At 36.4% G+C, this 24,540-nt stretch overlaps 2 protein-coding genes across 3 annotated transcripts; both read right to left on the minus strand.

Moving 5' to 3' along the window:
* Nucleotides 1-5,238: 5,238 nt before the first annotated feature.
* On the minus strand, nucleotides 5,239-17,489 carry LOC107695075 (serine/threonine-protein phosphatase with EF-hands 1-like). Of its 2 annotated transcripts, XM_016494869.1 has the most exons (19): nucleotides 17,333-17,489; nucleotides 16,966-17,038; nucleotides 16,511-16,641; nucleotides 16,238-16,270; nucleotides 14,647-14,774; nucleotides 14,482-14,542; nucleotides 12,002-12,171; nucleotides 11,145-11,259; nucleotides 10,659-10,705; nucleotides 10,322-10,488; nucleotides 10,060-10,096; nucleotides 9,628-9,777; nucleotides 8,981-9,352; nucleotides 7,447-7,632; nucleotides 7,029-7,171; nucleotides 6,803-6,909; nucleotides 6,013-6,176; nucleotides 5,604-5,688; nucleotides 5,239-5,513 (listed from the first exon to the last, which is right to left on the minus strand). In XM_016494869.1, the coding sequence occupies exons 3-19, from the start codon at nucleotides 16,563-16,565 to the stop codon at nucleotides 5,314-5,316; spliced, it is 2,220 nt and encodes a 739-aa protein (XP_016350355.1). In that variant the 5' UTR covers nucleotides 16,566-16,641; nucleotides 16,966-17,038; nucleotides 17,333-17,489; the 3' UTR covers nucleotides 5,239-5,313. The 2 variants fall into 2 exon arrangements, with proteins under 2 accessions (XP_016350355.1, XP_016350356.1); XM_016494870.1 differs by lacking the exon at nucleotides 16,238-16,270.
* Nucleotides 17,490-19,530: 2,041 nt separating this feature from the next.
* LOC107695076 (retinoschisin-like) lies at nucleotides 19,531-23,220 on the minus strand. The gene is made up of 6 exons (XM_016494871.1): nucleotides 23,107-23,220; nucleotides 22,839-22,864; nucleotides 22,641-22,761; nucleotides 21,014-21,155; nucleotides 20,294-20,489; nucleotides 19,531-20,182 (listed from the first exon to the last, which is right to left on the minus strand). Exons 1-6 carry the CDS (start codon nucleotides 23,159-23,161, stop codon nucleotides 20,030-20,032), a joined length of 693 nt encoding a protein of 230 aa, XP_016350357.1. The 5' UTR covers nucleotides 23,162-23,220; the 3' UTR covers nucleotides 19,531-20,029.
* Nucleotides 23,221-24,540: the final 1,320 nt, after the last annotated feature.

The following is a 24,540-nucleotide window of genomic DNA, read 5'->3' on the forward strand; positions in this document are numbered from 1 at the left end:
CACACATATATATATATATATATATATATATATATATTGTGGCGAGCGTCCCGAGGGCAGATCAGCGTCGCCCTGGAAACGCCGCTCCAGCACTAATCACCGACTGCGAACACCTGAGCATCATGGCCAGCACACCTGGAGCTCGTTGGCAACGGCTTTAAAACTGGGAGGGAAAACACACTAAGGCGAGTAACATGCTCCCTGGAAGAGAGACTAATGAGTGTTTTCTCTCCCTCTGTACAGAAACTGACTGAGCTCCTGGCCGTTTGCCACACTTCACGGAAGATCACCGACACTATTTCCACTGGGACCGAGAGCACCTTCACCGAGCACCGTATTATCACTTCTCTGTTTAAATAAATCACCCTCCGGGGATCTGTGCTGTTAAAAATCCATCTTCTGTGTCTGTGTCCTGATTCACCCCGCTACTATATATATATATATATATATATACACACACACACATTTCTCAGGAAGTGTTTAGTGTGACCACAAGGTGGTGCCATTGCGTCAAGAAGAATGAATATTACCACATTCTTTGTAAGCAATAAAAAAACAGAACTTTATAATTATAAATACCATAAATACACCGTCATCATCATTATCATCAGAGCTTATTCGTACATAACTGTGGGTGTATAAATACAAAATATTTTGTATTAAATACAAAAGATAGTTAAATGAATATACAAAAAAAAGATAAATGAGTCCGAGTAATGAGTTGGTGTGTGTTAGTCTACCGGCTGACAGTTTTTTTGGTTATATGGGGATATTCGATGTGTTTCTGGACAGGCACATTTGTAGCCGCCTATGTGGTTGATGCAGAGGTGAGAACAGTTGGTGTTCTTCAGTTCACACTCATTAACATCTGACAAATATAAGAAAAAAGAACACATAACAGCAACAATTCATCTTTCAATTAATATCTACACAGTTTTGTGTATATGCATGCATGCATATAAGAATTTGAATTTCTCTGTGCTGGTAGGGTATGTATGTTTGTGTGCTGACCTTCACACTGGTGTCCATTAAGATGCAGTCTGTATCCATGAGGACAGATACATCTGGAAGTACCTGGCAGATTTACACACTTCCACTCACACCTGTGCAACAGTTTCTGCTGGAAGACCGCCGTCTCCTCACACTCATTAATGTTTAAAACCAAACCACAAATACACCTTTTAGAATAAAAAATTCACTCATCTCAATGTTCATTAGCATAGAAATCATCTATTCATCTGGGGTTTCTAACAAGAGCTGCATAATAGATAAAAGTATAGTAGATCAAAAAACAGTAGAAAATGGTGAAAAAATACAAATCCTCAAAAAAAATCCCTTTTAGTTATGTTTTTTGGTATTAGTCTACATATAGTAAGTCTGTGTAATAACATTTATTGTAAATATGCTATTTTGACCCTATTATGACATAACTGGTTTGGTCTACAGGTGTGTCAGGACAAATTAACTTAAGATATGTAGATGACTGACCTACACAATGCCTATTGGTGCTGTCCAGTTGGTACCCTACAGGACACAAGCACTGGAAACTTCCTGGCGTATTAATGCAGCCAAATACACAGAGAGCACTGCCAACATGTTCACACTCATCTACATCTGCAGAAATATTAACATTAACTATATTAAGATCATGGGGTTAAAGTATGTAATCAGAAATTAGCATTTATTTATTGAAGAAATCTATATTAAAAAGGACAGATTATTATAAATCTAAAATGAAATATAATTATAAATATAATTTATATATTTTTTTAAAAGAAAACATAATTATTTATTATTTTTTTATTTAATGTTTATTAATTATTTTTTATTTTATTTATTTATTAATTAATTAATATTATTATTATTATAATTCCGTTTAGGGCCACTAGTGGTTCTAAATGACACACTGCAATTTTAAGAATGATTTTTGTCATTTGGCAGAGCATCAGCATACACCAGACACTGATTCACTCACCAGAGCAGGATGTCCCATCCGAAGAGAGCTGAAACCCTGGACTGCAACGGCACCTGTAGGAGCCCAAGGTATTTTGACAGACCTGCTGGCACAGGTGCAACTCCTCCACACATTCGTCCAAATCTAAAAATACCACAGACAGGCACATGAAAAGACCTGCATGCATTCTTACAAGCATGAACGCATGAATACAAACATTGATGAAGAGTGGAAGAATGATATCACACACATTCATCTATATATTTAATATGCAGATGCATGACCAAGTAAACAAATATACATTCACACAAGAAAACATTACTTGTCAAGGTGAGCTCAAAAGGGAAGTACTGCTGTGCAAAGAAGAATTATTGGATAACAAAATGTTTTGACCCTGTTTACACCTGTATTTAGCACTGTCCACTTGTGAGATCACTTCTTTATAGTGGAAAAAGTTTCTTCAGATCATCAAAATGTTCAAGAAAAAAAATAAAAGTTTTATTTTTTTTTTAAGAACTTATCACTAAAAGGTGATTTGAGAAACCCGAAATGGAGGAACCCTTTTGGAAATCTGAATTTTAAGAGTGTATACTGTTTTTTTTCTTCCTTATATGATAACTTTTAACTCTTAAAACACCATGTGAACCACACACACACACGTGTTGTACCTTGACTTTGAGCTCTATATAACAGCAATTTCCTGATATAGGTCAAGAATTCAAAGCCAGAGGGTAATGTTAAGTCTTGAGTCATTCAGGGCTGAATCGACACACACCACAGCTGGTTTGCAACCAAAACCATAAATCTATGACACACAGGTCAAGGATGCATAAACAAGCTGTTAACCTTGTGTCAGGACAACATCATGACGGAAAAAGAGAAAGCCGCCATTCCTAAAGTGGAAAACCTATAATCACTGGAGTCTGGATGTCTAAAGAATGCTATTCTGTGGTCGTATTGCAGCGGTAATAATACCACAGTCAATAGACAACAAGATTAAATATGCATGTGGTTCCTCTCTCACCTCGACAGGTGCGCTGATCCTCCAGAAGAAGAAATCCTGGTTTACAAAGACACTGGGCATGATTCTGTTCATTTCCCTGACAGATCTGAGAACATCCTCCATTGTTTAAAGAGCAAGGAGTTAACTCTGAAATTAAAAGAAACATATGAGAAATTTAAGATCCAACTAGTGATGATCAAAGTCACTACACAGAGACAGTATGTTTTTAATTGCTTGTGAAACAGAAAGTGACAGACCAAGTTGACTTTCAGATAATATAATTTAATTTACATGGTATGGTTTAGGTTTAGAGAATAGGACATGATTTGCTCACTGCTGAGAGTGAAATCCCACATCCACAGTGGTTTACAGATTCTCTGGCTTAAAGGGATAGTTCACCCAAAAATGAAAATTCTGTCATCATTTACTCACCCTCATGTCGTTCCAAACCTGTATGAGTTGCTTTCTTGTGTTGAACATAAAAGAAGATATTTTGAAGATTGCTGGTAATCAAACAGTTGGTGGTTGCCATAGTAGGAAAAAAAAAATACTATGGAAGTCAATGGCAACCACCAACTCTTTGATTACCAGGAATCTTCAAAATATCTTCTTTTGTGTTCAACATAAGAAAGCAACTCATACAGGTTTGGAACGACATGAGGGTGAGTAAATGATGACAGAATTTTCATTTTTGGGTGAACTATCCCTTTAATGAATGTAGACAGGAAACACTTTTGACTATTAAATGATGTTTAAAATTACTTTTTGCTTAACAAAAACAGCCCACTAAAGCACAGTGGTACACTGAATTTCATTCATTGAGATATTTTTACGTGCATTTTTGAAATAAGATAATATGTTTAGCAGAACACCTGAGTTCAAAGCAGTAATATCCATCTGTATAAACATATATTCCCAGATGTGTCTGATGACGTTTAAAGCCATTCTGAGGCCCTCGGTGTTGAACATTTCTGCCTGTCATCTGCTTAGAGAACTGATGAGCAGGATATTACAAAGATGTCAGATATCTACAGACATACATGTAAGATTGGAAGGTGGTGACAGGAAAGAGTTAATATGCTAAAAAGCGCCAATTAAATAAAAACACGTAATAGGCTCATGAACAACGAATCTTCCCAGCAACTTTAATGTCTTCTGTGAGCACTTGTTTCAACCCCGTTAATGAACCCTTTCTTTAAAAAAAACAAAGAATTTCTCTTCTGTCTCCTTAGGATGAACAGTTTATAACGTTCCTGATTTGTATTCCTGATTTCTTTGGTTACAAGTATCTGATGTCTAAATCATGATACTGTACCTGGAGGTAGCGTCCAGAGCTGGGACGAAAATACACATAGCAGTGCAGATCTCCAACCTAGCATGACTGAGAAAATTCCACCGTAAAAAAAAAAAGAGGCTGTGGAAATCCTAAAAGTGTCAGACTGTAGATGAAGATCACTCTGAACAGTAGAGAGAGGAGTCTTCAACAGATGAGACAAGAGAGAAGGGAAAGAGAGAGAAAATGGGAGGATACACAAAACAGAATAACTAGAGTTTAAAACCTCCTGGACAATCCTCTTCAAAACAGGACGAAAACATAGAAACTTTTTTTTTTTTTCATAGGAATTTTTCTTGTTAAGAGGAGCAACACAGGTCAGGCCAGATGACTTCAGATAAAACCACTGCATAAAACCCTTTTACTTTTACCTGTGTGAATGCAGACCAGTGTTATTTTTTTGTAGTATTATTATACTATTCATATTTTGATGATATAATGATCACACTGATGTAGACCAAGTAATGGGATCAGAACCTATTGTCTGCCAAAATAAACACTGTGTACTAAGCACTAAATGTGTAAGGATATTAGATGTGATTTAGTAGAGTATAGATAAGAGTTCTACCCCTTAACTTTACGAAACACATCATGTCTGGTGAGGGCATAAATTGACGTTTTAGGTTTGATAATAAAAGATGTTGCATTGTAAACCATGCACAAGATGAAAACAGAGCAATTAATATCAGAGAAACATCTACAACAGAAATGACTCATGACTCAAAGTGAAGGCACAATTATAGGGTTATGTACTGCTGAACAATTATACTGCACTTGTGAATTACAGTGCAACACAATAGCTGTGACTGTATTTAATCTATGCATTTTTTCAGTATATCTGAACAATTTTTCTCATTCATTTATATAACAAAGGGCAGGAAGATTTAAAACTCTTACCTTTATGAAAAATGCGAATCCTGGAAAACGAAAGTTCTTACTGTGCCCATAAGTTGTTAAAAAATAAAGATGAAGTACCAAAAATTATTTGTAAATCTGTCTTGTCTGTAATCTGCTCATCTAGAATTAACCCTGCTGCTGCTCTTTGACATCTAGTTTATGCACCACCCTGAAGGCCTCCAGGAACTCATTAAAATCAATGCTGCCATCTTTGTTAAAGTCTATGCTTCGAGCCATGTCATCTATAGTCTGGTCATTCACAGCCACCCCCAAATGAGAACTGAAGAGCTTCCAAGTCTGACGAAACTCCTCGATGGAGATCTGACCTATGTGTGAAGGTGGAGAGGTGGGTTATGATCAGCATAAGATAACCAGCATTAATCTCAGTGAACAATCAGGAAAGCGGTGACACTAACCTGAGTGGTCCTTATCTATGATGTTAAATATTATCTCTAGGTCAGTTCTATACCTATAAAGAGTTTCAGCCAAGTTTGGTGTTACCTAAAAACAACAAAAAACATCTATTTAAAAAAAATGAGATTGAATTGTGAAGTACTATATTTTCAATATAAAAGCCAAAGTGAAAAATCTCTGTGAAAGCTGGGCAGTATGACATCCACATATTAGGTAAAAAAAAATTGGCAAACAAATTTTTTATATTGGCTGTTTTACAATGTTCATTACTTCTCATATATAAAGTAATTAATTCACTTGATTAAAGTAAAATATAATGTTAACATGATATAGAATTACTTATACCGTGACATAAGATTTTGGTCATACCACCCACCCTTACATAACATAAACATAGATTAAGATAGTGACCGGAGGGATGGGCTCTCCAAGGCTGATGTCCTCAAAGCAGGATTCATACTCTACATTGCCATCTGCACCAAGACGGGCCAGGCGTGGGCGCAGGGTTCTCCATGGCAGATCCAATCGAAGAACAGACTCCACCACCTGTGCCCACTCGCTAGTGGAGATGCGACCTGCAAGTGAAGGAGAGAAGAACAATTTTAGTTTAACCTCCCAATTATAAATTACCTGCATTATATAATATAATATACGTTTAGGGTCAGTAGGATTTTTTTCTTGACAGAAATTAATACATTTATTCAGCAAGAATGCATTAAATTGCTAAATAGTGATATTAAAGAAATGTATGTTTCAAAAGATTTCTATTTCAAATAAATGCTGTTTTTTTGAACTTTCTATTCATCAAAGAATCATGAAAAAAATGGTTTCCAGAAAAAAAAATATTTAGCAGCACAACTGTTTTCAACATAGATAAGCATATTGGAATACTTTCTAAAGGATCATGTGACACAGAGGACAGGAGTAATGGCTAAAAAAAATTCAGTTTTGCCAGCAGGAATAAATTACATTTAAAAAAATATTTAAATAGAAAACATTTATTTTATATTGTAATGATATTTAATTGTTTTACAGTTGTTTTTTTTTGTTCAAATACAGTGGGTACGGAAAGTATTCAGACCCCCTTAAATTACTTTCCGTACCCACTGTAAATGCATCCTTGGTGAGAATAAAAGACCTTTCAAACCACTTAAAAAATCTTACAGACACCAAATTTTAATATAATATAATATAATATAACCTGTGTTGTCTATGTCATACTGTTGAAAGGCAGCTATTAGCTCAGAGCGGTGAGCATACAGCTTCTCTTTCAAAGCCCTGAGTGCTGAACCTTCTGCTACACAAACCCTGAAATACACACACAAACAAACTACATGTAATATGGATGCACACATTAGCATGAGAACTTCCACCTATAGAGTCACACAGTTTCATATACTTAACAGCTACTAGCGAAGAGAGAGTACCTCTGATGGAGTGTGAGTTTTCTGGTGCTCCGACTGACTTGATACTGGAAGAAGCGTGGGACCAATTCAGGCCCCAGTTTGACATACGCCCCACGATTACTGCCCTCTTCGTAGTAGTTAGATGCAGAGAAAATAGTGATAACCTATAAAAAAGAACAATTCCTGAAATAATGCTGGTATCAAAGATATACTGTACAGACCTCTTAAAATCAAAACTGAACTGTTGTGCCCTTTCGTTCTTTTGCTTTGTCATCTTTGTCCTCAACCTGTGAGTGTTCTTATAAAAACTGACTTTACTGCAGCTTTACAGGACTGTAAGAGACCTCCGAATAGATTTTTATGAGAAAAGCTGAAACGATATGTTGATACCGTGACAGAAGGGATCATGCTTTGTGTGGATCAACGCTTCTGTGTTCACCTGTCCGTTGTGGCAGAGCTCATAGCCCTCCTGTTTACATTCATGTGATCTGATGAGCAGACAGAGGCCATGTTTCTGCAGCAGCGCCTGTGTCACATCTGGCCCAAAGTAACAGCCACCACCGCGAAAAGAATTCGGACTGCAGCCATTTTGATTTTTAGGGTCACTCCAGAGAATATCGACAACCTGTATCAGACAAATTATGACCATGTGAAATAAAACATATTTGAAAAGCATCTTCTTATACTTTTCCATCATTGTTCCAGTCATTTGTCTATTTTCAAATGTTTAGGAACTACTAAATAAATAAAAAAAGATTTATAGAGACGAGTGCTATTATTATTAACTAAATCATTAACTAAAACTAAGTCAAAGGCTGAAAGAGATATAAAGACAGCAAAACACTTCAGGCCAGAAGTAGATTTTATACCTTGAGCCACAGTATTACAGGAATAGTTAACCCAAAATGTAGTGTCTGTCATCATACATTCACCTCAGTGTTGTTATTGAAATAAAGCTGAAATAAAATGTAAATTAAGTAAATTAAAGCTAAATAGAAATATTTTTTAAAAAATGACAAAAACATAAAATTACTCAAACTAAAATGAAAATACAAAAATAAATAAATACATACATACAGTGGTGTGAAAAAGTGTTGGCCCCCTTCCTGATTTCTTATTTTTTTGCATGCTTGTCACACTTCAATGTTTCAGATCATCAAACAAATTTAAATATTAGTAAAGATAACACAAGTGAACACGACATGCAGTTTTTAAATGAAGGTTTTTATTATTAAGGGAAAACAAAATCCAAAACTACATGGCCCTGTGTGAAAAAGTGTTTGCCCCCTAAACCTAATAACTGGTTGGGCCACCCTTAGCAGCAACAACTGCAATCAAGCGTTTGCGATAACTTGCAATGAGTCTGTTACAGCGCTGTGGAGGAATTTTGGTCCACTCATCTATGCAGAATTGTTGTAATTCAGCCAGATTGGAGGGTATTCGAGCATGAACCGCCTTTTTAAGGTCATGCCACAGCATCTCAATAGGATTCAGGTCAGGACTTTGACTAGGCCACTCCAAAGTCTTAATTTTGTTTTTCTTCAGCCATTCAGAGGTGGACTTGCTGGTGTGTTTTGGATCATTGTCCTGCTGCAGAACCCAAGTTCGCTTCAGCTTGAGGTCACGAACAGATGCATACATACATACATATATATACAGTATATATATATATAAACTGAGTATAACTGGAAGATTTTATATTGACTGACTCTTGAAATAAAATGCCGATTGATTATTTCTAAGCACAAAACCCAAAGTGCCATGCTGTTTTATAATTCAAAAACAATTATTGTTGTGGAAGTTCAGTAGGTTGGTGCAAAATTCTCACATCTCCTGCAATAAAGCGAGTCATATTGTGTACTGGAGGTTTAGGCCAAATGGATTTCTAAGGCAGAACGCTTCCACATCCAAGATAGAAGCTATTTGTCACACACTCTCACCGACAAAACACAGTGGGAACAGTTTCAACTCACTTGCTGCCATTCCAGTTCTTCTCTGGGTGGCTCAGGGGGCTCTAGGGAGACGAAGGAGTCCAGGAAGGGCACTTGGAGCACATCGGTGGGGCTTGGCAGACTGGGGGAAGGAGGAGGTCGACATGAAGTGTTCCGTGATGAGACTCGGGGGGAGCACACAGACGATGAGGAGGATGAAGATGATGAAGATGAGGAGCAGCTCCCCTGTTTGGTGAAGTGCTTCTTTCTCCTGCGGGAGGCACGACTGGTGCGGCCTGAGGAGCAAGGGCTGTCCAACCGGGATCTGCCGCTTTGTCTGCTGCTGTTGCGACTGCATGCGTGAACGTTGAGATGATCAACGCTGCGTTTAGGCAACCTGAGAGCAGACTTCACCTGCAAAGCAGACTTACATGTGAGGGACAAACCTTTTTTTACATGACCCTGCTTACTACATCGCTACTTACCTAAACAAAAAAACATGAACTATAGATTTAAACTGAAACTATTTTATGTAAGAAGGAGGCCTCTAAATAAAAGACCTACTTTATGTCTCGCAACTGTGCTCAGAAAATAAATAAATGGAAGTGACTTATAGGTTTAAATGGAAATAATTTTATTATGTCAAAAGAAAGAATATAAATCCATCCGAACGTAAACAAAAGACCTACTTTATGCCTTTCAACAGTGCTCAGAAAGCCCAGATCAATTTTGTCCGATATGCCACCGTGAACAATAAGCACTTTGTTGTCGATGACAGTTGCAAGAGGTAGCAGGCTGAACACATCCTGAAGAATCTGTAGGATTTCCCTGCCATGAGTCTATAAAGAAAGCAGTAGAAGTTAATGTCCAGTAGGTGGCGGTGACGTCTAATATTCGCCAGTAAACTTTACAAGTTAATTTTTGTTTAACTTTTATTACGCTCTTTTAAACAAGCAATTATATATTTCAAGTAATTTAGAGAGTTTTAAGGCTATCTATTTTCAGCTGATTTAAAGATTGAAAAAAAAAATTCTAATCATTTTTAAATGCTACAAAACTTTTAACAAACCTACATTTAACTTACCTCTAATCAAAACATTATTACACAAATACAAATATACCTTATACTTCTGCATGACTTCTCTTGTGAATCCATATCTGCAAGAACATATAAAGCTTACACACTAACAATATAAATCATACTTTTAATTCAGTTTGAAAAAAGAAAATGCTTTCTGAGGACATTCCTACTAATGGTACACCATGACTAGAAAACCTTTTTTGACTACAAGAATGCATAGACCATGAAAAAACTTTTTATTGCCTTATTAAAATTCATGCCTTCATTAGAAGTCTTCATGAATGGGTGATCAAGCATGTTACCTGAGGTTCATGATGTGGTCCTCGTGGTTGCCTCTGTTCAGATGCATGTGGTCGGGGTAGAGCAGTAGGAAGGCAAACAAAATGATGATAATCTCTGTAGATTTTTTTCCTCGATCCACAAAGTCTCCATTGAATATGTAGGGGTTCTCCGCAGAGGGAAGACCATTCTGGGTATTAAGGTAATACATCTTGAATGTAATAAGTCACAAGTGATGCCCAAGTGGCTTTAATGAACTCATTCTTTGGCTTTGCTTAGGTAGATTACCCCTGCACCAATATGCTAAAATGTAATTACAAGAAATAATATTCTAGATCTAAGCAATCAATCTGCATTTACCTTGTAAAATATAAGCAGTAAGTCATCCAGTCTACCATGCAGATCACCTGTGTGAAAGAGAAAGTTGGCATATAAACACTGTTTATCATTCCAGGAAATGAAAATCAAATGTTGGAATCTGTGATGAAAATATGCAAAATATAAACACTTTAAATGGCACAACGCAATCTCTTTTAGAGTATTCCAAGATGGGAATTCAGTTATTCATGCATGCTTTTCTGTACTAATTGAATCTGGAGCGCTGTCGAGTATGAAATGGTGCAAGTTGGCTGCGAGGAGCCCATCGAGGTACACTGAAGTGCTTTATGTAGTGCAAAATAAATAAGCACTCATTCATTCATGCTGCCATCACTAGTTTTCCTTACAAGCTATCAAAAATATTTCACATATCTCAAATGCACTGCTGCAAAGAATCGGAGGTGGATTAAACAGTATAAAGTGTGTGTAGATGACCATTCTAGTTTTTCATAAAATATATAGTCTCACCACATATAGTTATCTCTTTGGCATAGGACGTCGACAGGTATATGACGTTTGGCATCTGCTTTAAGAACTTCTTCGTTTCATATAGTAGCTGCAGCACATATTTGCCGTGAAGAGTCTGAAAATGAGAAGTAGTCATACATTTATGTCACTGGATTTTTATGTTTGCATTTTCTAAAGTAAAAATCAGTAGAATAGTAGAATGTTATGATAATGTTTTGATGTTTATCAAAAAATATTCTGATAAAAAAAGTTATAAATATTCACTATTTCTTTTTTTGAAAGAATTTAATACTTTTATTCAACAAGGATGCATTATATTTACCAAGTAACAGTAAAGACATTTATAATGTTACAAAAGATTTCTTTTTCAAATAAATGCCGTTCTTTTGAACTTTCTATTCATCATCAAAAAAAAAAAAAATCCTAAAAAATTAATTACGGATTCCTTAGAAGAACAACTGTTTTCAGTATCAATAATAATAATAAGAAATGTTTTTTTGAGCAGCAAATCAGCATATTAGAATGACTTCTGAAGCATCATGTGACACTGAAAACTGGATTAATGATGCTGAAAATTCAGCTTTTCCATTGCAGGAAATTACATTTTAAAATGTATTAAAATAAACAGTTGTTTTAAATTGTAATCAAAATTTACAATATCATTGTGTTTACTGTATAAATGCAGCCTTGGTGAGCGCATTTTAAAAATCTTACCAACCTCAAACATTTGAGCATTAGTGTAGCACAATTTGAAAAGCAATTAAAGTCTGCTAGACATAGATAAATAATGTACAAGATGAATTTAGTTTTTGCCAGAATTTGTTCAGACTATTAGTGAAAGTTTTATAGTGTTGTACCTGCTCCTCTTTAAAGGCACTGAGCAGGGCATTGGTATCAGTCACGCTCAGCGGGAAGGAGAGACGAGGACCACTGTATGATTCCGGCACGACAATCTGCTCGTACTTCAACTGCCTGGCCTCCTCAGTTAAAGGGTCAACCACAGAGTCCAGGAGGTGAGAGATCAAGTCTGGGGGAAAGAGAACATGGCTGCTGTCGTGACTATGTGGTAATAAAAGAAGAATCATGGAAAAGAAGTGTGACATGCAACTTGATTATCTTGGTATGAATCGGTGTAACAACAAAGCAATGACAAAAAAAATTTTGTGGTACATGGATGATGGAACATGGTATGGAAAATGCATAATTTCTGGAATTACAGCCTTTTAGATAGAATCATCAGAATCAGTCATAGAAGTCCAACCAACCTTTTAAAATGAAGTAGAAAAGGTGAAATTAATTTAAAAATCATGAAAAAACTCAAATAAATCACCAGTTATGACCCAAAGCTTAACAATTTCCCATATAAAATCATAAAAATGTTAAACTTTTTTCTCCATCAACACGTCATGTGAGAACTATTCATTACTATAATGTGCAAAAACAGCAGCCTGATTAAAAATAAAAAATGTAAATGTGAATCACAAAACACTCTGAAACATCAAAAGGTTTGTGTTATTGTTAGGCAGCGCTGGGCATGTGGCACACGGAAACATGAATACAGGCGGACAGGCATATCTGTTTCTGTTTTCACTTATTAAATAAATGATTAATTCTCAACCTGGAGTCTATTATGAAAGGCCTATTTTGATTGCCCATCAAAATATCCAGCTCACAGTGCCATAACACAATGTAGCATACTTCAATTTGCATAGCGTCTGGCCCTGCACAGGGATTTGAGGAGTGCTGACCCATTGTGTCATTCTTGAAAATGTAAATTTGCAGTTTTTTCCATAAATGTATGCAGAGAGAGTTGAATTTCAGGAACAGATGTTTGTATTGAGGAGAGAGCTAATGCAGAATAATTTTTTCTTGCCTTGATTTAGCCAATATCTACTGGACATCATTCCCTGCTTCCTTAGATTGCCAATGATAAACAAGCATTATTAAGCTCCATTTGGAGCTCTACTATCTGGCAAAACGTGAAAGGTATTTACATTTTTGTAGTCAGTGATGCTGAGGCAGAGTTTGCCAGTTAAGAATGTGGATTCATAAATGAGACAAAATTTCCAGAAATTGGATAAAGCCAATAATCAGGCAATATTCAAGCCTTTTCTGTTATTTTGAGTAAAAATCTGCAGATACACTAATGTTCAAATGTTTGGGGTAAGTAAGATTATTATTTTTTTAAATAAATTTTTTTTTTCCATCAAGAATGCATTGAATGCAAAAGTGACATTAAAGACATTTATAATGTTACAAAAGATTTCTATTTCAAATAAATGCTTTTTCCCCATTTTTCTGATGAGCATATAAGAGAACCAAAAAAAAAAAAAAAAAAAGAGAGAAACTTGCCAACTTTAAATGTATATAACATCACTCTATAATTTATTTCTGCTTAGTGCTCAGAACCCATGGCACACATTGAAGCTCCACTATAGCTGTGATTGCAGACTTTTCAATAATAAATATGAAGATACACTTTACCATACTATAATAATATGCTTCCTAATTGCCATCAGGCAATGATTCTGGAGCCACAGAAACATGAAGCTGAACCTGAAAACCATCCAATCCAAGCCCAAGATACATGATTACCTGACAAGCCCAGTCATGTGCACTTGCGGCCCACTCAATAGGAACTGATTAAACACAGTTTTCCCCAAGGCAAGCCAATTTAGTGTCATCACAGGCTAGAGCAAAGAACCTCCATGTAAAGAATATAAAATAGTAAAAAGAACATTCATTATTGGGTAAAACAACTGAAAATTTTACCCATGTAGTTTTCATACTATTATGATTTTTCAAAAACATTAGAAGAACATTCTATGCTCTTGCTTTTCCTACTGCGTTCTCTGTGATCTCTGAGTTTCTGCTGTTCTGCTTGACTAAAGATGGGACTAATTGTCTTCTGTAATTCTGCACTTTGGGCAGCTGCCTGTGGAGGCTGGCTGCTGCATTTCTGGCTCTCTCTGCATTACCACCACTCAAAATGGGATCTCCCAAGGTTGCTAAGCAACTGTCTCTATATAGCGTTTTTTGGAATCACTAAAAGGATAGGTCTGCAACACTCCAGAGGGAGATCGTTTGATGCAAAATCACATGAGCTATGGGCTTTACAAAGATGAGCTGAGGGCAGGCAAATTAAGATAATGAAATAAAAATCGCTAAAACCACCATGGCTCAACCAATAGTTCATGGGATATATCTGTTCATCTGACCAATAACAATTGGGACCGTTTTAAACAATTAGTTATTTTGGTGATTCAATTTGGTGATGCAAAAATAACACACTTTACCTTATAGAAGCCTTTGTATTTTTGAATGTGACATGTATTACCTGGTCCATTCCCATTCATGTGTGTGAAGTTGTCCAACATGAAACTGAAGAAACTGGAGAGCTATAACAAATTTAAAAAAAGATGAGTTTTAATATCATTACAAGTTTATTAAGATTAAGGGGAGATGTTTGTTTGTGGTTTTTTCTATCAAGTGGCTTTTATACCTGTAGCTGGTCCTGTTCCCCTGCATACTCAATGGACTGAAAGATGTTCCATGTATAGCGTCTTCTCATCTCCAGGCGAGCGACATAGCGTCTGTACCAACGCTGGATCAGTATGGCAGCTTTTATAGCTATGTTAAGAACACACAAAGAATGCAAGTGGCTGGTGTAAACAGTATCCTTGAAGTCATATTTCTGTAACCACAGAGACAAAAACTAATTGGGAAGAGAAATGCAGGCAATGAGGGTTTCCAATGGACCAAATATGCATACTTCCCTACTTAGTATGCAAAAAGCAGTAATATGTCTGCACCTGGAATCACATACTTTCCTATTACATAGCAGGTGAAAAACAGTGTGTGAAATTAGAAGTTAGAGGTCCAAATTCACAGTACTCATACAACAGTATGCAAAAAGCACCCGGATGACTTACTACTTCCAGCGAGATTCTGAAGTGTGCATACAATGGACCCTTTACTATCCCATGAGACCACAGGATAGGATTTGTCAATGGCAGTAAAGCGATTCAAAACTGTCACATTTTAATGACAACATGGTGAATGTAGTACATCTGTATTTTACTCATACTACACACAGTAAATATATAGAACTTACTTTTTAGCTGACACTATTTAATTACTTATCCAAAAGAAGCACCTACTCAGACAGTATGCGATTTCAGACACAACCTCTGTCTAATTATGCAGTATTCATGAAACAAGACCCTGGTTGACCTACTACATCCTCTAAGAGTGTACAACCATTGGACACTGCCATCTCATGAGGCAGTGGAAGCTGCAAAGCTGTCAGATTAAAAAAAGAAAAAAAGAGAAAGAGGAAAAAATAGAACATCTCTTTTTAAGTTTAAGTGCTTTGGTATAAAGAAGGTTGCTCCTCATGGTTAAATTTTACTTGTTTAACAACACCTGAGTGAATTATTTTTGAGAACATATGAGTCAAAAGATGCCAACATGGCAAATGTAGAATTGCTGGGAAATATCTCCACATATACAGAGAAATTAAACATGAAACATTTCATTTTAGGACAGTACTGTAGCAACCCTTCAAAAATGTTCTGTTGCTACAGCTGATTCCCCTTTGTCTCATTAGATTCACGTTACCATGTTAACATCACGCTTTAATGCACATAAAGCTCTTGGTACAGGGACACTTGAAATTTTCCAGAATACTTGAGTGCAAAGACTGTGCTAAAAATACACCTTGTCTCAGGAGGTCAATATCACAGGTGCTAATTAAAGAACTGCTAAGAGCAGTTAAGAAGAAAGAACACAATTCAGACGTCAGAGACAAGGCTTTGCTCAAGAGTACACATCCATAGAGAAATTATAAGCTGTGTTCGAGAAGAATAGGAGAATTGCTCATCCATTTTATTTATTCTAAATGCACAGAGAAAACTCACACCCATTGGTTTACCGCAAAAATATATGGTAAACCATCTAGTTTGTACTTTAAAAAAGATGTAAACAAATCTACATTGTGAACATACAATTGTGCTTTCATGCCAACAAGTACTTCTCTATAGCCACAAATGAGACACAGACAGTGATGACAGATGCTGAAGAAAGTGCCTTACTCAGAGCTGGGCTGGGCTGCTTGATGGAGCCATCTGTGTGAGAGGTGATTAAATTAAATTGAATAAATTAAATAACACCTTGGGGGTGGAAAAAAAAACAACAGAAAAAGATAGAACTGGGGACTAAATGCAATGCAAGCACTGCCATATTTTTTACAAATAAAAAAAAAATGCAAACTTCTTGAAACCAGGGTTGTTGCAAATGGTAGAGGAAAAAGAGGTTAATTATTGAAAATCACATTAAAGCATTAGGGATGAAGAATCAATATTTACCTGTTTCTGAGGGGCGTGTTTGTTTCTCAACTGCAATGGATGTGCCACATCCCATGATGGCACTGCTTGCTTCTAGTCATGAATATCTGAAATTCTTGGGGTTCTCTTCTTTATTTAGTAACCAGAAATGTCTGTGCAAAGAAATAACTGAATAATTGTTTCTAAAATAGCTTAAACTTCATCAGTACAGTACCAATACTGCAACCACATATTCAGGACAGAGGGTAACATAGTTTCATAAAAATACATTTGAACACCAATCTGAATATTGTGGAGATGCATCCTCATGGCTATTGTTGCCACTATTAATAAAACAGACCTAATATTTCAGTGCTATTTTGATATATATATTCATAATGAAGTGAAATGGCATCAGAAAAAAGGAATACTGCTTGAAATTAATCCAGCATCACTATAATGTTCCTCTGTAGAATAAAGCAACAAAAGATACTTACTGCAAATCATGCTGGACTTTAATCAGTGCCCCTAAAGTGCCTTTCAAAAGGCCCTTTTAACAGTGATCAATCTCTGGGAGGGGGCACAGGGAGAGATATGAAGACTGTTGATTGTCACCTTCACAGCGTTAGAAATATAATAATAATAATAATAGTAATAACAATAATAATAATTTATTATTATTATATGTCTTTATAGTTTAAATATGTTGCCCCAACTTCTTTTTAAGTCACATTAATCTCTTTAAGAGGCATTAAAACATTGACACGGTCTTTATTCCTTAACGACAAAAAAATGCAGAACAAACAAGCGGAACGAACAATCGTACAATTATGCACGGAACACAAACAAAACACTGCAAGTTACCTTTCCGTTGTCCATCATTCAGTACGACATCAAATACGTTGAGAAATTAGGGTTGGATAAGAAGTAGATGATGAAAAATCAAACATTAATTTCCAAATGTGGAGGGATGCAATAGATAAACACCAAGTGTCAGATAAACCTAGCTTGCATTAAACGCCGTGGCAGTCTGACGAATGACGATTTGAGAGCACATCACAGTGACTCGTGTGAGTCTAGTGAGGAGGTTTTGATTCATCCCAGTTACTCGAATCGTTTGGATCCGTTCAGTAAATGATTCATTCACTGATTCGTTTATTAACCCTCGTTAATATATTCGTTTATATTCTTATATATAGTATGAAAAACGCATTGATCGTCTTCAGTCATGTTTATAACTTCTTGATTCACATTTATTGTGGGCAACTTTCATAATCTTGCATTTGTTAAAATATTTCGCAAGCAAAATAATTAAGTTGCAAAGAACGTAAACATTTTCATATTGCTTCTCTAAAGTGAAAAATACAAAACATCTTTAAATGTCAAAGATCAAAGTAATTGTGTGCGTTTACACTTTTACAGTGAACTGGCAAATGTCTTGCCAAGGTTTTCTTATGAGCACAAAGCCAACAAAAAAAAGAAGATGCAAGACATTTTCTGGTTGTGAGTCACAGAAAGTACAGTTCACATCTATATTTGTATTATTCACGGTCTTGTAGTGTAGACGTGACGTAGCATGTTTTGCAAAATGCGAGCAATCATCCAAGAAACGAGGAAAAGCCTCTCAAGGGGTTTGAAGTGTTTTTAAATTACGCCAGGGCACCATCAATTTAAGCAGAGGGCTTCCACCCCGTTTTGACTAACGTTAGTGGAAAAAAACACGTACTGCAAAGAATCAAATATTCCATATATAAATAAGTCACACATGCCAGCGTACAGTTGTTACGACAGTAAACAAACCCTCACTATTTTAACAAAAGGCTTTTATTTCAACAGTTAAATATGTACAGATCCGTTAAAATAGATACATTTAAAGCGTCTGTTAAAAAGATTCAAGCGCCTGCCAGCGGAGCTGGATTTCTGCGTCGTCTCATCTGATCCCAGGCCTCCAGAATCTCCCTCCTCGAGACGGTTCTGTGGCGGCTGAAACAGGAGAGACGCGCGGCCTCTGACCCCAGTCTCTGCAGCAAATATCTGCTTACGCTCTTGGCCTCATGAACGCGTCTCACTGCCGTCTTATTGACCTGTACATGAAAGCCAGTTGTTTTTATATGCAATCATTTTAGGTACACTTTCAACTTCTGTTCTTTTGTTATTTCTGGACCTATAAAACACACCTGTTGTCGGACTGTGTACATGAACGCAGCGTGTCCTCTGGTTCTTGATATGGAACTTCTGGATGAGGAACACCGCTTGCTTTTAAGGCCAAGAGCTTTCATGATGATCAGAGGAGTGTGTAAACAACAGTCGCTGAAGCGAAATTACAATTTAAGGTATTTCTAATCAATCCACTAATGACTAACAAGCAGGTGCATTCCTCCTCTATTTGCCTTGAAGCGCATGCGCACTCGCTCGACACAAAAAGAGCATATTTTCTGAACACCCGCGTTTGTCAGACTTAATCCATCTGGAGAGTTTAGTTTTGATATCATTTGATAGTTACCATATAGTTTTCTGTGAATTTATATAATTGAATATAATGTTTTTATGTTTGTTGATGGAGAATTCATGGGCACAGCAGTAGCCTAATTAATTTAGACTTTAGGGGGGAAATATGCTTTTTATTTGAAGTGGAACAGTAAAGTAAGACACTTTGTAAGATGACCCCTTCTGAAATGGGGCAAAATACTCCTGAGGCATTTTTAAGTTATTATTTTTAAATAATTATTAAATTTCAAACATCTCGTTTTTGACATAAGGTCTTGAGTATGAAATTACTACCTTATATAGAAGTGAATAATTAAAAGTTATATCAGATGTAGTTTATGGAAATGTTTTAATTTATTTCCTCTAATAATATATTGGATCATCCTGTGCATGTACACATACACTGGGGGCCTCTAGCACATGCTCCCCTTACTACAATTTTTTTTTTATATGAATATTTCTTTTATTTCTTTTTATCAAGTAGCCATATTAACCTTTTGGAATTGTGTTAAAATGGTGAACCCAACTTGAGAGTGAACAGATTATACAACATGCAAGGTACAGAGAGACACTTTATTCAAAGGCATTGTTTCTCAGGTAAGCCACAAACACAATTAAACAATGTACGCTCATAATAAATTCAAAAAGGAATTGGTCATAACTGTGGGAATGAAACACCCTACATCACCATCACAAACCACATTAGAACACACAATAATACAAAACTCCATGAGATGTCTCAGATAAGCAAGCCTCTGGTTTAGCCATATTACTACAGTGGCCTCAGCTTGCAATTTGATAAAAAATTATTTGACAAAGCAACACATTTTTGGTTTATAAAATGAATGAAATACACGTCTTTATATGCAAAAAGAAGAGGAAAACATATTTAAGACAAATAAATGTAACCTTAACACATTCTAATGATCGCTTCTTCCTTGAAAATACCAGAAAATAAGAATAAATGAATTGAGTGCAGTGATTGGGCAGTGATATTCACTTTGGCATGTTGGGATACAAGAAATGGGATGGAACAGGAAATAGTTGAGTATGGCTTCGCTGACATGTTCCAGATCAGGTGCATTTATTCATGCAAAGTAGCAACTCCATGCGGATGGCGATGCGAGTGTGCCAACCAAGAGGGAGGATACGGATGTAATGTGCTACGATAGGTGGACGCAGAAGGTTCTGGACTGTGGAAGAGCGGTCAGAGTTTCCATAGAACATCTGAGGGAAAAAGAAGTAAGTGTTGAAAACAATTAAAACCAATATTTATGTATTCCTTCAAAGAAATAGTGATTTTTTTTTCAATCATTATTCCAGGATGGGCTGGAATACCCTGTTGTTTCCAGTTTGGTCCTTGTAGTAGATCCAGTTGAGTTTCTCATTGGTGCGGTACTGCACGGTGTACTTGGTAACCCACACATCAGAGTCACAGCGGCCCTGGGTCAGGATACCAGAAACCACTTCGACCTCCTTCAGGTCAATCTGAAGCCACTGGTTGGTATCCTGGAACTTAGACAGCCAGGCACACCTTGGACAAGAGAGAGAGAGAGAATCTATATATGCAAAATAGTCCAAGTCTCTTTAAGATTGAAATACCTAAAACTGTTTATCAAGATCGTTTCAGTAACACTCTGTTCAAAAGTTTGGGGTCTGTAAGACTTCTAAATGTTTTTGAAAGAAGTCTCTTATTCTCACAAAGGCTGCATTCATTTAATCAAAAATACAGTAAAAAATATTGTGAAATATCATTACAATTTAAAATAACTTTTTTTCTATTTTAATACATTTTAAAGGGAAATTTATTTTGGCAAAGCCATTACTCCAGTCTTCATTGTCAAATGATCCTTCAAATATCTTTCTATTATGCTGATTTGGTGCATTTCTTATTATTATTACACATTATAGTTGTGTTGCTTAATATTTTGTTTTCATGGTTTTTGATGAATAGGTCCATTTAATGCATCTTTTAATCAATTTAATTCATCCTTGCTGAATAAAGGTATTCTTTTTTTTTTTTCAATGAAATACTAATAAATATTTCAGAGAACTCACCCAAATCCTTGGTTGTTGAGCCTTGCTTTGCTTGGAATCCAGGAGGAGAACCAGCCTGTGTACTGGTCTTCATTAGAGCAGCTGATCTGATCTGAGGTCACAGATCCTGCCTCAAAACCCAGGGGCTTATGATAGGGACACTCTGGACAGTAAATTGAGAATGTGGTTAATATGTATCTTTGCATATACTGTAATTTGAAGTAAAAACATAAACACATCTATGTCAGTTTGGCTCCAACCAGGCTTTCTGACTCTAAAGGCAGCTCCAAATACCAAAAATCTATGGACAGGCCCATTCAACAAAAGCCTGCAAGATATCAGACATGTCTGACAGGAGGCTTAATGAAACATTAGTCACGCAATCAGAGAGATTTCTTTGTCCTGCTGTGTTAAAGAGAAATGGACAAAGCGTTAATCTGGTGGCTCTGTAATTCCGTTCTTTCCACTCTTCTGCTCGTGACTTTACAATCCCAAAAGCTTTAGTTCCCCATAGTGAAAGATCAACATCCATTAAGACTTTAGCTTGACAGATGGTCACGTTCCACACTTAAGCTCCAGTCCTACATCAGTGTTTTTACATAAAAGTCCCTCTTTTCAAGGATTTAGGATGTTCTTTGTGACAAACCCACTTCCACTTTTGATTTAGATGAAATCCAGGGAAAATAAATGCATTCAGAAGTCATGAATTCTAAACTGAATTTCTCTTTTTCAGAGTGTCTCTTTAAAAATCTCTCCAGAAGTAAATGTTGATAACTAAACAGTAACTTCCATTGCATGGTCAAAAATATAATGGAAGTCAAAGGGGAACAAAGCTGTAGAACAAAAAAGAAAGGAAGTCATACAGGTTTGGAATGACAAATGATAGAGAATTAACTTAAATTCATTTTTTTTTTTGTAAACAATCCCTTTTAATGGTCAATGGTTTAATTGAGTGGACCTAATCTTGTCTTGGTAATCTCAGCATCTCAACATAATGGGATCCATCTCTGATTCTTGCTCCATTCAAAAAAAAAAATCTCAGCTTTTCATTTCATTTAATTCTAACACATCAGTCTTGGAGGACTCCGAACACAAGTTGCTCTGTGTTAATGGAGCATGTCTGCCCTGTGGTGGTGTGCCAATGGGATGCGGTGATGGCGCACATGGTCCAGGTGAAGCTGCAACCAAATGATTAATGACTTTCTGCACCACTGCAGGGGAAGGCTTGTCCGGCAGCCAGCTCATTCACACATGTCCTGCCTTCTGTTTTTAGAGGGCACCAGCTAGTGCTAACTAATCCATTCATCTCAATTCCCAAAGAGTCAATGTTAGTGCAAAGCCCCATTCACAAGTTTCGCTCTCCTGACAAAATGAGCATAAAGGATTTCAGTGGTATTTGATTCACAATTCACCCTCAGGCAGTAAAAACAGTGCTATCTAGATAACGAAGGAAACTGAGTCATTACATGTTTAACACGTTTTGAACCACTTCTTCATAATGGAGTTTATCCAAACCAGGACAAAGCCTACAAAGCACTCACACTTAGGTTACAATTAGTGCTTATTACATTTTAAAAGAAGACAGTAATGTGATTATTAGAATGCATTTTTTCGTCCATATTTCTTACAGTCCCTTTCTCTTTCTTACCTGGCATGCAGTCCATCTCCTGTCCCCTACTTGATGAAGAACCTTTAGAAAGCAACTTGCTAGAGGAATCACAGTCACACTTGCAAATTTTCCTAGCCCATGTGCTGTTGCCCTCGCCATCCTAAACACATATTAACATTGCCATCAATATTTATCTTTTAGTTGTCTCTGATATTAATAGCAAATGTGTTTAATTACCTCTTGTGCTTGCAGCCCAATAAAACCTGGACAAAATGTGGAAGAGTAAAACAGCAACATTTCATTAGACTAGAAATAAAATTGTAATACAGGTGAAATGTTTTATTAACATTTAACATTCACAATCATCTTTATTAACTTAGTTTAGTAATAGTTACATTTTTCATTGTTCTTTGTCTTTAAATCTGATTAAAAAATTTTTTTTTCCCAAATTTGAATGTTAATTTCTGCTAATTTAGTGAAAATAATGCAACTCAATAACACATACCTTCAGACACCAGCAGGACGGCTAACAGAAACGTGTTCTGCAGTCTGTACTCCATGATGTTTATTTTTCGAGTGGTGGACCACCGCACTGATATTAAAGGTGCTGGATTACTGTAATCCACAGAGCACTAATGGCCTTATCTAATGCCCTTCATCTCAAAGCTCCTCCCTTTACTTCTGAAAGCTAGTTTGAAATTGTTCACATCCCAGTCGGACCCTTGTCTGTTAAAAAAGGGAGAAATAGCCAAATGAGCTCAGATTATAAAGCTGGATGGTCACCTTCTGTGACCCAGTTAATGGTTCAATGCATGCAATTAACTCAATTCAACTTCCCCGGCAATCACTACATTCAATATGCCATCTGATGGAGAGACAAGATGAAGGCTGGTTTCTTTCTTTTCAGTGCAGTGTCATCTTTCTTCTGCAGTTGCTATGGTTCATGATCAATTATTTCATTATGTACAGGTCTTCATTGTGTTTTTTTTTTCATTAATAATGTCAAAGACATAGGTTTCTTATATGCTGGCAGGTGTTTGCAATGAAATGATGCATGCTGGAACACAGCTGGGTAGACATTGTTTTAATTGTTATTAATTACAGCAGAATATACATTATAAACACTGTTAGAGTCAGACATGCCCAGACTTAAATCAAATGTTAGGGTGCTGTTTCCCACTTGTACCCTAAAGATAATACACAAACAGTCTTCACAAGAGACATAGACAAAGTGCTGAGTGAGTGGTGGTGATTATGCTTGAGCTAAATGTTGTGCATTGGTGAATAAAGTTACAAGCAAATAACTTTGGATAGATGAAGGCCCAGACAGATTCTGCACTTTTATCTAATTGTCTGTGCTGATTTTGGGGCAGAAATAAATATGGAAGTGTGTGTTAAAACTATAGAGTACTAGACTCTTACTGGTAACTGAAAGAAACAGTAAAAAGCCAAAATGTGTCATAAATGAACATGCAAGCGGTGAGGGATGTGAAGAAGTTTGCAGATTCTGTATGGGCCTGAAAGATGTAACCAAAATGATGGCTGTTGTCTAAATGAAAGTCACATCCCGATTGGTTGGATTTTTGACAGCTACTGTGTGTTGTTCATGTCAATCCTGTCAAGCAGAAGGGGAAAGGACACAATTTAGGGATAGACCACATTGTCAATTCAGCAAACAGGATTCAAACAGACTGCAGTAACTCAGCAAAACAGTTCAACATCTAATAGGAACAGTCTTAACATTTATATGAAATAAAAACAGATATCTTTCTAAGTACATTCTATGACAGACTCAGAAGTCAGTCCACTAAAATAAAAAGAGAACTCGTGTGAACTCATATGACAGATGCTCTTCTGCCAGAATAAACTCTTTTTCCTGATAAGATTGTAAACCTTTGGCCTTGCATGACTTCACAATGGCTTTAATTGGCACACAACG

Source organism: Sinocyclocheilus anshuiensis, unplaced genomic scaffold (assembly GCF_001515605.1).
Source record: "Sinocyclocheilus anshuiensis isolate Anshui unplaced genomic scaffold, SAMN03320099.WGS_v1.1 scaffold26, whole genome shotgun sequence".
NCBI lineage: Eukaryota > Metazoa > Chordata > Actinopteri > Cypriniformes > Cyprinidae > Sinocyclocheilus > Sinocyclocheilus anshuiensis.